The sequence below is a fragment of the Schistocerca piceifrons genome, chromosome 4 (assembly GCF_021461385.2).
Source record: "Schistocerca piceifrons isolate TAMUIC-IGC-003096 chromosome 4, iqSchPice1.1, whole genome shotgun sequence".
Lineage (NCBI taxonomy): Eukaryota > Metazoa > Arthropoda > Insecta > Orthoptera > Acrididae > Schistocerca > Schistocerca piceifrons.
This window is the reverse complement of record NC_060141.1, coordinates 83,071,326-83,087,252: the sequence shown is the minus strand read 5'-3', so window position 1 is coordinate 83,087,252 and position 15,927 is coordinate 83,071,326. Positions and strand designations below refer to the sequence as shown.

The window sequence follows — 15,927 nt, the reverse complement described above, 5'->3', positions numbered from 1 at the left end:
CGTCTCTGTAGTCAGCAGTGTGCTTCAAAGCTGGTGTGTTCCTTTGGCACATTGCATGCCATTAATTGTGTGTTGATGGGCAGGTGGAATATGCTGCAGGCGACTTCATGTCCACAATCACTGCTACAACCTTCCCTCTTCAGTGCTTTATAAATCGCTTCACACATTTCTGGAATTATTTTGGTTAGTGTGCAATGTGATATTAGAGTGCTGTGCTGTAAACTAGAGTAGCTTTCTCCTGTATCAAGAAATCACAGTGTCATAGTTTGTCTGTCTTCTGCACATACAGCATTTCTCAAGAAAGTATTCTGTTTTGTAATTTGAGAAAGCACTTTACTGAGCAAATACTGAGATACACTCTCATCCATTCGTAAGTAATTTATATATAAGACTTGACGTCTTCCACTTGCAGCTCTCTTAAAAAAGTTTGCTGAATCCTTTTATTATCTCGATGGAATACGTGCAGCTTCCTCCAAGTATGCTTCCTTTTTTCTGCCACTTTTCTTCCAAATACACGCACAACGCAATTGTGATACAAGCAACTGCAGCACATATTAAGTTGTTGTCCGCCATCTTGAAATCTGATGAAAAATATGACGACGTGTAATACCCCTTTTAAGCGCCACATTGAAGATCTTTGTCAAAGATAGCTGACGAATATTTGATCATATTTCTTGGTCAAAGAAATACGATAGTGTAAAACCAGCCTAACTAACTGTTCAACAAAGACTGCTTTGTAGTAGTATTTTACTTCACCAGACTAATTTTGGGCATTGCTCATCATCAGCGGTATCTATATTACGCAAAAGACAGATTTCTTATAACAAATTACTTACACTGTTTATTCTAGAGCTTTATGCATCTCTGATTTTTCAGTTTATTGTAATTCTACTTGCCTTGTATGTAGTGTTCTCTAACGTATCCCAGTGACATTATTTTGTAATGTTCATGTCATAATATGCTTGCATATTTTATATTTACATATATGTAATCAGTATTAGATTTTTTTTAATAAAATATATGCAGCTGTCACTGGCAACTGCTGTTCATGCAAAGATAATATTTGGTATACATCATAGAATATATTTAATGTTATTTCTAATTTGAATTATCTCTGTTATCAGAAGAAAGAATAGTGTTTTCATTAAAGTACACTAACAAAATTTTCAATTTTTTTTTTTTTTTTTTTTTTTTATCTGCCCATTTAAAATAATGTCAGGCTGTTTCTACTAACAGAGATACTACAAAACAGAAGTAGCATTATTTACAGTGTGAATCTCATAAAACTTGCACCTCAAATATTGCGGAAATGGAAAGTGCTATTGATGTGTGGTTTTCACAGAATGGATTGGTAGTCAAGGGCTCATACCGTTAGCCAGTCAATAGATTGTGGTAATACTTAGAAAGTGTATTTTTGTGCAAACATACACTTTTTTTAAAAAATGGAACAATGCATATTGACATTAACAAACTAAAAGTAGGAGAAATTAGATTATCAGTGGTGTTTGTTGCAGGATTCCACTGTGAGTTCTTTAAGAGATATCATATTCTGAAAAGTTCCCACACCGACACTTCTACAGTACCTGTCGTAGCATACGCTAAAGAACACCACCACTAGTAAACATGAATTCTGGAACCACCCGTTGGGCTGTCTTCTGTGTCGCTATTGGGACTTCCACTTACCCGCCAATATGACAGCTGCCATCGAGGGTATGCAGATTATTGGAGGAAAGCCTACGTGCAACTATACTCAACAAGAGCGCTGCAGCTTCAGCAGATGTCCGCTGTCATGCTAACCTGTGGGGTCATGCCAACTAACACTCTGCCCTGCATAAGGCCATGGAACAGACCTTGGGCAACACTAGATGCTTCAACCACAGATTCCACATGGGCACTGATGTGCCAATCAGCACATTCCTGCAACAGAGACATAGCATGGCTGCTACCAGGTAGTAGCCAGCAGGAGCTGAATTACTGTATAACTCACTGCAATGAATGGATGTTTATTTAATGCTGTCTCAATGACGCCTCGGGCGTGACACTGGTCCTCACCACTGCCTTGCCGCTTGACTGTCTTGAACCCTCGTAAGGAGTCACATCCAGTGAAAACCTATAAAATCAACAAATCTTCCTTTTCCAGGTCTTTCAAAGCAGACAACTTGCGCTGTGAGCGAAACTTCCTGACAAATAGGACAGTTCAGACGGCCATTTAAGCGCTGAATGAACGTGAAAGTCTTGGTCCATTCAAGTTCAAATCAAGATTTTCGCCCTCCATTTTTTTAAAGTACCTACAAAAATGCTTCATTTTGCAATAATAAAGCTACCAACCCAACACCACTAAAATTCTTAAAGCAATAATAAAATTACTTGCAGGATTTACAGATGGCTAGCACTTTTATCACCGTCGAGCAATTTGTAAAAATGACTAATACTAACCACTGCACACTGAGACTACTGACCGACTGGACTCACTCAAGTCACAGAAGTGTCATGATGGCCACATAAGTTGATTTTTAGTATTAAAGAACCAACCCCTGCTGTTCTATGTAAGTATTACTTAGTATAATTTAATGCCAGTAAGTGTGGGTAGGATATCAGTGTTCACAGTTATTCAGCATAATGTATAGTGTTTTGCATCTCCGTGATGAACTGAGACAGAAATTTTGTAACCAAGTAGAATCATGACTAAGTAAAAGGGAACAAGAGTATGGTTACATGCAGCATCGTTCCCCCTTTTCCAGAGTTATTTTGGTATACAAGACTGTGTTGAGACACACTGTCCAGAGTGCATAACAGTGTGCTGTTACCTCTCTTATCATGCTCTGATATATGCCACAAAACACCCAACCCCACATGACAGTGCCTTATTGCTGCTGCCCTTGGCCAATGAGTGAGAATCACACACTGCTCTAAATCATTAATTTGCAACTGTGTATCCCTACTTGTTTGTCCTGTCCTGAGACTTCTGATATTGATCCTGCGTACAATGTAACAACCAAGAACAACAGTGTGCAATATCCTCTTTTTCTTTTTTTTTTTTTTTTTCCCAATGGGTGAATCCTTCCTGCTCCTGTCAGCCACAAGGTGTAAGTATCGTGTGGTGACACACAAATACCAAATACACCTCTCCTACCCTCCCCCTCTCCCACCAATGTGCACATAAGTAGTCTACCGTAGCTCGTGTGCGCTCACCCCCCACACGCTACTTATAGGCTGCTAGTCCTATAATGATGTCATGAGGCTCCCTGCTCCTCCTCAGACAGACACAGTCACAGTCACACAAGTAAGCACACATTACCGCTACCACTGGCCAGAATTCTGTGTGAAGTTAAACACTATCCTCAAAAAGGGAGGCGGACTTCAAGACAATGCTCTGCGCTGTCCAGTTGTTACCTAGTCAATACAATTTCTCATCAAATATAACGCTCAACACTATTTCAATGTCACGCTCCAATATTTTGAGTTCGATTCTAGTTTCCTAAAACTATTTTTCATATCAAAAATTAATGTCAGGTGTCTGGCATCTTAAACAAACCCTTAGTACTTCTCTTTACAGCACTGACTGCCACATAAATTCTTGAAATTATTATTCTTAAACTGTATTTTTGCAACTCTATGAATGACGAGTGAGTACTGTAAAGTCAAGATGACAAATAATAACTACGTGGTTACCGAGTACTTACCACTTACCATTATTGTAATAATAAGGTGCCTATAATAGCCACCAACACTGTGTGTTATCCAGTTTCTGAAATAAACATTGAACACCTGGTATTCATACCTCTAAAAGATACACACTGCTCCAGCTTGCAACAACACATTATAAAATGAGACTGATATCCTGAGTCGTTTGTGAAAGTGTGACAACAAACTTGAAATCAGTCATTCTCCAAATGTTATGAGTGACCTGCTGCATGTATCTCCTATTGTCTCTGTCTGCCTTACATGAAGAAACAAATTTCAGAGGGTATATAAATTATAACACACAAGTTTTGCTATTTGGTAGCAAAATAACTGATGATGGCTGAAATAGAAAGGCTGAAAAATGCAGACTGGCTATAGCAAGAAACACATGCCCAGAAAAGAGGAATCTGTTAACATTAATTATAAATTTATAAGTTATGAAACAAATACTAACAAAGAGATAGAGGGGCTGGCCAGTACTTAACTCAGCTTAGTACAGCCGATAGATACACAAAAAACAGAACCGCAAATTTACGTTCCTAGCTTTCGGAACAAATGTTCCTTCATCAGAGAGGAGAGACGGGAAAGAAAGGGAAGAAGGGAAAGTGGATTCAGTTACTCACAATCCAGGTTATGAAGCAACAGGGAAAGGAAAACAGGGAGGGTAGCAAGGATGGAGGCATGGTTTCTTTCCCCTCTCTCCTCTCTGATGAAGGAACATTTGTTCCGAAAGCTAGGAACGTAAATTTTCGGTTCTGTTTTTTGTGTATCTATCGGCTGTACTGAGCTGAGGTAAGTACTGGCCAGCCCCTCTACCTCTTTGTTAGTACTTGTTTCACATCTTTATATGAGATTTTCCACTGATCATTTAAATTTATAAGTTAGAAAGTTTTTCTGGAGTTATTCGTATGGAATGTAGCCTTGTAGGAAAGTGAAATATGGATGATATCCACTTCAGACAACAAGAGAATAGAAGCTTTTGAAATGTAATGCTACAGAAGAGTGCTGAAAATTTAATGGGTAGACTGAATACCTGAGGAGGTACTTTATGGAATTGAGAAAACATGGTCTCTTTGATAGAAAGACGAACAGTCAAGTGGTATTGAGAGAGAGAGAGAGAGAGAGAGAGAGAGAGAGAGAGAGAGAGAGAGAGTGTGTGTGTGTGTGTGTGTGTGTGTGTGTGTGTGTGTGTAATGGGGGAGGGGTTTGAACTGTAGAGGGAAAAATAGATATGAATACAGTAAGCAAGTTCAAATGGATGTGGGTTGGCCGAAGTGCTAGTGATGAAACATTCTTAAATCTATGCAATTTCTATGATTTTGCAGCTGGATTACAATCTGTAATGTCCAAGTCAAAACTTGCTCCTTTTGCTTCAAATTGCTATTAAAGCTCTCTTTTTCACACCTACAAAATCTGTCACACACATTAATTTCATATTGAGTAGGAGGAACTAAGACAACCTCTTTTCAAGAGGGGGGGGGGGGGGGGGAAGGGGAAAAATGAATATCATTTTTATTTGCTCAATAAATACATGTGCTAAAGAGACAAAAGAATATATGGTACCATCGTTCATGTTGGTCAATATACAAAAAGTCTTAAAACAGGCACAACGCACCTGTCTGATGTCAAAACCCCACTGAAGTGACTGGCCATAAATTTTATGCAGGCTTCCAAAAGCTGAGATGCGAGACTGAATACTGGCTCTGCCCATCGTACATTTGGAATAATGGCCAATAACTTATCACAGGAAGTAACAGTCTCCAGAACATTGTCAGTTGTCTGTATGGAAGGAAAAAAACAAGTTAATTAGTTATCTATTCCATGGATCTCATTCAAAATAATTTATTGCAATTAATAATAGAAACTGCAAAATAAAAATAAGAGTCATAAGAGTCTCAGCCCCATTTGCTCAGATGTTTTAGCTATATTTGCAATTTCGTTTTTGTGAAGTGCAGCTGAAGTCACCCCAAGCAAATATTGCTCATCATATCTAACTTTCATGTGACACCCAGTATCAATGAAAAGCATCGGCTTGTTTTATATTAAAACACATGAATAAATAGTATTCCAGTAGCAACAGCACCGCCTTGGCCCATGTTGACTGCTACTGCCACACAGCAGTGCTGCTAAATCGCTGCTGATGTACTGATTATTTGTGTTTCAATGTCTACAGCTAAATTTACATCTATGATCTGGAAACAACGTGAGGTGCTTGGCAGAGGGTATGCCCCATTGTGCTACTAGAGTTGTACCAAATGTAAGGTTCCCATATTTTTTTACAAATAGAAAACATTTATTTTTATTATTATTAATTTATACACATCATTGAAAAGCTTACACTTTTATCTCTTTCTCCATTTTTTTTTTTTTTTCAACATACTTTTGAAGACGGTCCTCCAGCTTTTGCATTCCTAAGTCAAAGAAGTCTCCAGCCAACCCTTTGAGGAAGCATGTGACCTCTGCTCGGGGTCCCAGCGAGCACACACCTCGCAATAAACCAAGGTTTCTGTTAAAGTTCTTTCAATTGTGCCATGGAAAGCTTCAGGAATGCACTCAACAAGTTCCCGTACAGTGACCCTCCGATCTTTGAGCAGCTCACTGTTGATTTCTGGACATTCGCATCTGAAACTTGCAGTCTTCCATTCCGTTCTTCATCGTGAACTTCCGTGCAACCCTCAGCAAAAGCCCTGCACCATTTGTGGACGTGCTGAATGGACATGCACTCTACACCATAAACCTGTCAGTTGCCAATGAATCTAGATGGGCAGTAACTGCCTTGCATGGAGAAACTGGATTACTGCTCGAACCTCGCATTTGGCGGGACCGGCGATCAAGACTTCCATCTCTGATGGCTGCCAAGCCAACACTGAGAGACGTACCGAATCAAGGACGGGCGGACTCGAGAGCAGGTGAACCACTGCACATGGCACTGTCATTGGATTTAGCCTAGCACCTTCCATCGAGGCTGTAGCTCAATGGGAACCTTACCCTTGGGACAACCCTCGTAGTTATTAGGATTTCTTCCTGTTCCATTCACTTATGGAGTGTGGAAAGAATGATTGTTTAAATGCCTCTATGCGTGCAGTAATTATTATAATCTTATCCCCATGATCACTGTGTGAGTGATACATAGGGGGTTGTAGTATATCCCCAGAATAATCATTTGCAGCTGGTTCTCAAAACTTTGCTAATAAGATTTTCTCAGGATAGTTAATGTCTGTCTTCAACAGTCTGGCATTTCAGTTCCTTCAGTATCTCTGTGAGACTCTCCCACAGATTAAACAAACCTGTGACCATTCATGCTGCCCTTCTCTGTATATGTTAAATATCCCCCGTTAGTCCTATCTGGTACGGGTCCCACACACTTGAGCAATAGTCTAGAACCAGTCACACAAGTGATTTGTAAGTAATCTCCTTTGTAGAGTGATTTCACTTTGCAGTATTTTACCAACAAGCCAAAGTCTACCATCTGCATTACCCACGACTGTACTTAAGTGATCATTCAATTTCATATCCCTGCAAAGTATTACACCCAAGAGTTTGTATGAGTTGGCCAAATCCAACACTGGTTCACTGATATTACATTACAGTTTTTGCGTTGTGAAGTGCACAATTTTACATTTCTAAACATTTAGAGCAAGTTGTCAATCCCGACACAATGTCGAAATCTTAAGATCGGAATGAATACTTATGCTGCTTCTTCCACACAGTACTTCATTACAGGTAACTGCATAATCTTCAAAAAATCTGAAGTTAGTATTAATATTGCCTGCGAGATCATTGACACAATACGTGAATGACAGTCCCATCACACTTCCCTGGGGCACACTGGAAATTACTTCTATATCTGACAATGACTCAACATCCAAGATAACACACTGCATCCTCCCTACCAAAATGTCCTCAAACCAGTCACAAATTTCACTTTGTATCCAGTTTGATTGTAGCTGTGATACTGAGTCAGACGCTTTTTGGAAATCAAGAAATATTGCATCTACCTGACTGCCTCTATCCAAAACTTTCAGTATGTCATGTAAGAAAATTGCCACTTGGGTTTCACATGACTGATGTTTTCAGAAGCCATGCTGGTTTGCATGGAGGGAGTCATTCTGTTCAAGATACCTTATTATGTTTGTGGTTAGAATGTTGTTGTTGTTGTTGTTGTTGTTGTTGCTACTCTATCCTGTGCATGGCTCTCCATCTCCGAGTAACTACTGCAACCTACACCCCTCCTAATCTGCTTAATGTATTCATCTCTTTATCTCCCTCTACAATTTTCAACCCCCAAGCTTCCCTCAAGTACTTAACTGATGATCCTTTGATGCCTCAGAATGTGCCCTACCAACCGAGCCCTTCTTTTAGTCTAGTTGTCTGACAAATTCCCCTTCTCACCAATTCTATTCAGTACCTTCTCATTAGTTATGTGATCTACTCATCTAATCTTCAGTGTTCTTCTGTAGCACCACATTTCAAAAGCTTCTATTCTCTTCTCTTTACTGTCCATGTTTCATTTCAATACATGGCTACACTCCATACAAATACAGGGTGATTCAAAAAGAATACCACAACTTTAGGAATTTAAAACTCTGCAACGACAAAAGGCAGAGCTAAGCACTATCTGTCGGCGAATTAAGGGAGCTATAAAGTTTCATTTAGTTGTACATTTGTTCGCTTGAGGCGCTGTTGACTAGGCGTCAGCGTCAGTTGATGCTAAGATGGCGACCGCTCAACAGAAAGCTTTTTGTGTTACTGAGTACGGCAGAAGTGAATCGACGACAGTTGTTCAGCGTGCATTTCGAACGAAGTATGGTGTTAAACCTCCTGATAGGTGGTGTATTAAACGTTGGTATAAACAGTTTACAGAGAATGGGTGTTTGTGCAAAGGGAAAAGTTCTGGACGGCCGAGAACGAGTGACGAAAATGTAGCACGCATCCAGCAAGCATTTGTTCGCAGCCCAGGAAAATCGACTTGCAGAGCTAGCAGAGAGCTGCAAATTCCACAATCAACTGTATGGAGAGTCCTACAAAAAAGGTTAGTTATGAAACCTTATTGTCTGAAATTGGTTCAAGCACTGTCTGCAGCTGATAAGATTAAAAGAATCGATTTCTGTGATTTTATCCTTGCTCAAATGGAAACAGATGAATCTTTGTCTGTATATGGGGCACTGAGAATCAGCAGGAAACAACTCAGTATGAACGTGACTCGCCTAAGGTGAACGTTTTCTGTGCCATTTCAGCCAATAAAGTTTTTGGTCCCTTTTTCTTCGAAGGTGCTACTGTAACTGGACTACAGTATCTGGAGATGTTAGAGAATTGGCTGTTCCCTCAGCTCGAACAAGAAGCACAACAATTCATATTTCAGCAGGATGGAGCGCCACCACATTGGCACTTATCTGTCCATAACTACCTGAGCGTCAACTACCCGAGGCGATGGATCGGCCGCCAGGCAGCCCGTGACAGAGCAATTCATCACTGGCCTCCAAGAAGCCCTGATCTTACCCCCTGCGATTTTTTCTTATGGGGGTATGTTAAGGATATGGTGTTTCGGCCACCTCTCCCAGCCACCATTGATGATTTGAAACGAGAAATAACAGCAGCTATCCAAACTGTTACGCCTGATATGCTACAGAGAGTGTGGAACGAGTTGGAGTATCGTGTTGATATTGCTCGTGTGTCTGGAGGGGGCCATATTGAACATCTCTGAACTTGTTTTTGAGTGGAAAAAAACCTTTTTAAATACTCTTTGTAATGATGTATAACAGAAGGTTATATTATGTTTCTTTCATTAAATACACATTTTTAAAGTTGTGGTATTCTTTTTGAATCACCCTGTACTTTCAGAAAGGACTTCCTGATACTTAAATCTATACTCGGTGTTAAGAAATTTCTCTTCTTCAGAAATGTTTTTCTTGCCTTTGCCAGTCTGCATTTTATACCCTCACTACTTCGACCACCATCAGCTATTTTGCTTCCTTAACAGCAAAACTCATTTACTACTTTAAGTCTCTCACTTCCTAATCTAATTCCCTCAGCATCACCTGATATAATTTGACTACATTCCATTATCCTCATTTTGCTTTATTTGATGTTCATCTTATATCCTCCTTTCAAGATACTGTCCATTCTGTTCAACTGTTCTTCCAAGCCCTTAGCAAACCTCAAAGTTTTTATTTCTTCTCCCTGAACTTTAATTCCTAAGCCAAATTTTTCTTTTCTTTCCTTTACTGCCTGCTCAATATACAGACTGATTAACATCAGTGATAGGCTACAACCCTGTCTTACTCCTTTCCCAACCACTGCTTCCCTTTCATGCCCCTCGACTCTTATAGCTGCCATCTGGTTTCTGTACAAATTGTAAACAGCCCTTCACTCCCTGTATTTACACACACACACACACACACACACACACACACACAAGGCCAACTTACAAATGTCTGCTTGTGTCTGTGTATGTGCGGATGGATATATGTGTGTGTGTGTGTGTGTGTGTGTGTGTGTGTGTGTGTGTGTGTGTGTGCGCGCGCGCGCGCGAGTGTATACCTGTCCTTTTTTCCCCCCCTAAGGTAAGTCTTTCCGCTCCTGGGATTGGAATGACTCCTTACCCTCTCCCTTAAAACCCACATCCTTTCGTCTTTCCCTCTCCTACCCTCTTTACATCTACATTTATACTCCGCAAGCCACCCAACGGTGTGTGGCGGAGGGCACTTTACGTGCCACTGTCATTACCTCTCTTTCCTGTTCCAGTCGCGTATGGTTCGCGGGAAGAACGACTGTCTGAAAGCCTCCGTGCGCGCTCTAATCTCTCTAATTTTACATTCGTGATCTCCTTGGGAGGTATAAGTAGGGGGAAGCAATATATTCGATACCTCATCCAGAAACGCACCCTCTCGAAACCTGGCGAGCAAGCTACACCGCGATGCAGAGCACCTCTCTTGCAGAGTCTGCCACTTGAGTTTATTAAACATCTCCGTAACGTTATCACGGTTACCAAATAACCCTGTGACGAAACGCGCCGCTCTTCTTTGGATCTTCTCTATCTCCTCCGTCAAACCAATCTGGTATGGATCCCACACTGATGAGCAATACTCAAGTATAGGTCGAACGAGTGTTTTGTAAGCCACCTCCTTTGTTGATGGACTACATTTTCTAAGCACTCTCCCAATGAATCTCAACCTGGTACCCGCCTTACCAACAATTAATTTTATATGATCATTCCACTTCGAATCGTTCCGTACGCATACTCCCAGATATTTTACAGAAGTAACTGCTACCAGTGTTTGTTCCGCTATCATATAATCATACAATAAAGGATCCTTCTTTCTATGTATTCGCAATACATTACATTTGTCTATGTTAAGGGACAGTTTCCACTCCCTGCACCAAGTGCCTATCCGCTGCAGATCTTCCTGCATTTCGCTACAATTTTCTAATGCTGCAACTTCTCTGTATACTACAGCATCATCCGTGAAAAGCCGCATGGAACTTCCGACACTATCTACTAGGTCATTTATATATACTGTGAAAAGCAATGGTCCCATAACACTCCCCCGTGGCACGCCAGAGGTTACTTTAACGTCTGTAGACGTCTCTCCATTGATAACAACATGCTGTGTTCTGTTTGCTAAAAACTCTTCAATCCAGCCACACGGCTGGTCTGATATTCCGTAGGCTCTTAATTTGTTTATCAGGCGACAGTGCGGAACTGTATCGAACACCTTCCGGAAGTCAAGAAAAATAGCATCTACCTGGGAGCCTGTATCTAATATTTTCTGGGTCTCATGAACAAATAAAGCAAGTTGGGTCTCACACGATCACTGTTTCCGGAATCCATGTTGATTCCTACATAGTAGATTCTGGGTTTCCAAAAACGACATGATACTCGAGCAAAACTCCTGATGAAGCAACCGTTGGTTGCGAAAGCTTGAATTTTGTGTGTATGTTTGTGTTTGTTTGTGTGTCTATCGACCTGCCAGCACCTTCATTTGGTAAGTCACATCATCTTTGTTTTTAGATATATTTTTATAAGCTTGCATAGATTAAAGTCTGTTAAAACTGAACATTTGTAAGACTATCAGTTTAATATGAGAAGGAAAAAATTTTCACACACACTGTTGAACCAAACATTGAAATAACTTTAGCCGGATGTCTGTGTAGCCAAAGATATTGCTCTTGGGATTACAGTCTATAAAAGTGTTGCCAAGTTCTGGATTGGACAAACAAGTAGTTGCTGCGCTGGATGCTTCACTGTATATCGGCTGAAGTTTGAAATAAGGAGGTACATTAGCCGCAAAAAGCAAAAATGGTCTGACGAATAAACTTAAATCCATCTTTAGTTGTGCAAATGAATGCCTTGAGTTATGGGAAATGTTTCATGTCATCAACTTTAAGCTGATTTTTCCACAGGCTTAATTTTTGTTAGATAGTGTAATCTTGTCTGCTACAGGTGTTACCAAACGATTCTCCTCTTGCATCAATACACTTAATGAATTCAAACAAAAGATTTTGTCATCATTCTTCTTACCCTGAACTTAGTTTTATTCCCTAATGTCTACCTTCATTTCAGCGAACATTTACGGTTATTCGTCAGAAAACAAGTCCATCATATCGTCTTTGTGGCTGGTGTTGTAATGACATTCCAATAAATATTTTTTCCGTTAATAATATGTGATGGCATGTGAAGCCCTTTGCTTGGTCTTTAACAGATACGAAAAATAAGCAATTCCCATTTGGCATTGAACGAGTGGCTTCTCCACTTTCCTTTTTCTGGACAAGGGCATAGGCACCATAATAGTACTAATGCAGAACATAAATCTAATTTAATGCTAGTAGTACGGGCAGCAAACTGCTTGGTGTCTGACAAGGCAACTGTATAGCTATAGCAGCGTCCAGTTGCAGCACACATTTTCCTCTTCCTCCTCACCCCACTTGCCACTGTGCTCAGAGTGTTAAGCAAGAGCACGGCTGGAGTGCTGTTTGGCCAGACCTGATACAGGTGATGGGTATGCAGAGAGAGGAAGAGGGAGGCAAATTCAGGAGAGAGATTCAGAGATGGGCCAAAGTTATATTCTACTTCTCACCCAACTTCCGCAATATACTGATCCATCCTTATGGCACACCACTTCCAACCCCTTGCCACATGGGCCATACACCGTTGTAAATGTTTGATACATCAGTCCAGCACATCCTACTCCAGTGCAATCATTTCCATGTCTTATCCCATCAGAGGCCATCTGTCAAAGCAGTCATGACTTATACCTGTTCTACTGCAATTTCAGCACAGCATTTCATGCGAGTATGACCATCAATCAGACCCACTGTCTCTCGTTTCTCTGTTCTGTCACCGCCCCCCAACCCAAGTTTTCCTCCTCCTCCTCGTCACGTGCTGCACGAGCTGACAAATATGATGACCTTTTCCTCCTATATATCTGCTATCTCCCTTCAAACCCTCAGTCATTCTATCCAAACTATTCCTCCCACTCCTTGCCTCCACCTCCCTCCTGTCCCTCGTCCACACCACCCAACACAACTTCTCACTCCAGGCAAGCTAAAGAAATGCAGCTAGCACAATGCAGCCACATGATTTTATGCACTTGTTTGTGTGTATATTGCGTATTCTAGCTTGAGGAAGGATTCGTCTCAAAGCTAGCCAAGTTTTCAGCTTGTTTATGTGCCTGTCAATGACTTAACACCTCTGCTGCTATGTGAGTCATTACCTTAACTCCTAAATCATTTACATTCTACCAGGACTTTCCATTACCTTACTGATATATAATTCTAATTACTCTTTTGTGCAATGAATACGTATGAGAAGTTACCACAAAATGTAGGGTAGCACAGAGAAACAGGAAAATTTTAAATTATTACAAAAAATACAGGAAGAAAACTTACAAAACTTTATTTGATGGTGAAATGCGTTTTCTACAAAAGTGGAAATTTCATTAGGCATCACATTTTAAAAATTACTTCATTTAAATGCTGTCCATTTTGCCATATACAGTCAGTAAGTTGATACTGCAAATTTTGCACAGTGTGGCGCAATGTGTTCTCTGGGATGTTGTCAATGTTTTCTTCAATCTGAATTCGAGCTGAGCATAATTCATTGGTCTAATTTGGTGCACACATCTGGAGATCATGGCAGACAAGTGATGTCCGGTCTCCTTGAAATTATTCGATCCCCAAACAAACGTTTCATTGCAGCCATGGACAGTTGGGCAGTGTGTGAGGTGAGTCCATACTGTTGAAACCAAATTTGCTAAATGTCAGGATTTGAAAGAGAATGAAGCCTTTGAGCCGAAAATCTCCGCATCGTGTTTAAATGACACTGACATGTCAATCTGACAGCAGTGCATCCTCCATCTTCAAAGTAAGTGCCTATTACCCCATGGCACAGCACTGCACACCCTACAGTGACTTTAGCACTGTGTACTAGACTAGTGTAGCACAACCAAATCTGTTTGTGACACCCAAAAATTTTCAATTAAATTAGCAGCCTATTGATTTTATCCACCAGGTTTCCAAAAAACTGTATAGGAACATTAAGTTTAAGTTCTTGAACAATCAAGGATGAAACTGAAAGCTATGGAGTATCCTTTGCAGACTCCGAAGTCAGAGTTCCAATGACAAGGCTGCTATTCACACTGAATGCTAAGGATGCCTTAATACTGCAACCTGCACAGCATCAATGTTTTTTAACAATATGACACTGGAACCGTATTTCTTGAAGCTTGAAGTTTAATAAATTTAAAAAAAAAAATCAATTTACTGGTTTCTCTGTTGATGCTTCCTTGCTCTCACTATAGTGCATCAAAATCATTCATTCTACCTCCCGTTTCAAATGAAATGGTATGTCTTTAACACGAAACAAGAACATTACTGGACCCATAATCAAATTCTGTGCACTGTCCATTAAAATTTTTGCCATGCAGATGGTGTGGTAGCCCTTTTGATTCATTTTAACAACTAAGTGTAAATTTGTGCATAGCGATTCTTAAAACATGATGCAAATTACCTAATAGAATGTGATGTCTGAACTACTTTGACACCAAAGGTAAGTTAGCAGTGGATCACAGCTGATGATTACATTTAAGAATTATATTATGTACTCAGCTATTTGATTAGCTGCCCCAATAGAATAGCGGTATTGAAATTCAGAATGTAATGAATGAAGTAACACCAGTACATTACATCTTCAGAGACTTAGAATTGGCCATTGTGACATAAACAATGTTGTGGAAAGGCCTAACAATGGTGTATTTTAATCTGCTAGAGAAAATAACCTGAGTTAATAATGACTAAGAGCATTACACATTGCAATATCACACGCATCTTTTATAAGTCTCTGTCTCTGATAGAAACAGGGACATATTCAATGCATTTTTCCCTCTACTTTAACAATATTCCATGCTGATTTGATATTTCTGTCTAAGTTGTGCATCTGAGACAAGATTTATTTCCCCACAACTTTTAAGTTAGTGTTGGAATGCTATTTTTAATATTAAAGTACTTCTGGATCATTACCAATTCTGGTTATTTAACCCTTCCACTACTACAGACATGCCCTTTGCATTCTATGATGAGGGCAGCTTTAGCCAAGGCTGTACTTCTCGCCACAGCTGATGCCTGTGCTGAGAGATGGGATTCCAGAAGATCTGAAATACTTGGGAGGTCTGTTCAAAAAATTCCGGTACATTAGTAATTTTGTGCCAAAGGTATGTTGGAGTGAAATGTGGTTGGCATCCCTGCATACACATATGTTTAATGTGTAGCTGCCAGAAGTTTCATTGTTTTATGTCTTTAGTTATTGTTCAGTGCACAGTTTGCAAATCTCGAGATGGCAGAGTTAGAGGAGCAATGCATGTGCATTAAATTTTGCATGAAACTCAAGAAATCATTTACAGACACACACCAAATGAAGCAGGAAGCCTATGTTGATGAGTGCAGAAGAATGTAACTTTCAGTTGGATCATGTCATAAAATCCTGACACAGCATCCTGGAATGCATCATGTGGCTGCCAAGTTCATCCCACAGCTCATGAATCAAGACCAGAAAGTCCTTCGCCTCGCAATCTGAGAGGAGCTTTCGGATCATGCAAATGAGAATGAGATGTTCCTTAGGAGAATCGTAACTGATGATGAGGCGTGGATCTATGGTTATGAAGTTGAGACCAATGTTCAATCTTCACAATGGGTCAGAAAAAATTCTCAGAGACCACAAATAGCTTATCAGGTCAGGTCAAATTTCAA

The 15,927-nt window shown here is 40.2% G+C and overlaps 1 protein-coding gene across 1 annotated transcript in view; it reads right to left on the bottom strand.

Moving 5' to 3' along the window:
- LOC124794775 overlaps positions 1-15,927 on the bottom strand; it is a 196,902-nt gene that overhangs the window by 50,987 nt on the left and 129,988 nt on the right. Inside the window, exon 8 of the mRNA XM_047258409.1 lies at positions 5,300-5,463. Within this exon, the coding sequence (XP_047114365.1) occupies positions 5,300-5,463 (164 nt within the window). The remainder of the gene's footprint in view (positions 1-5,299; positions 5,464-15,927) is intronic.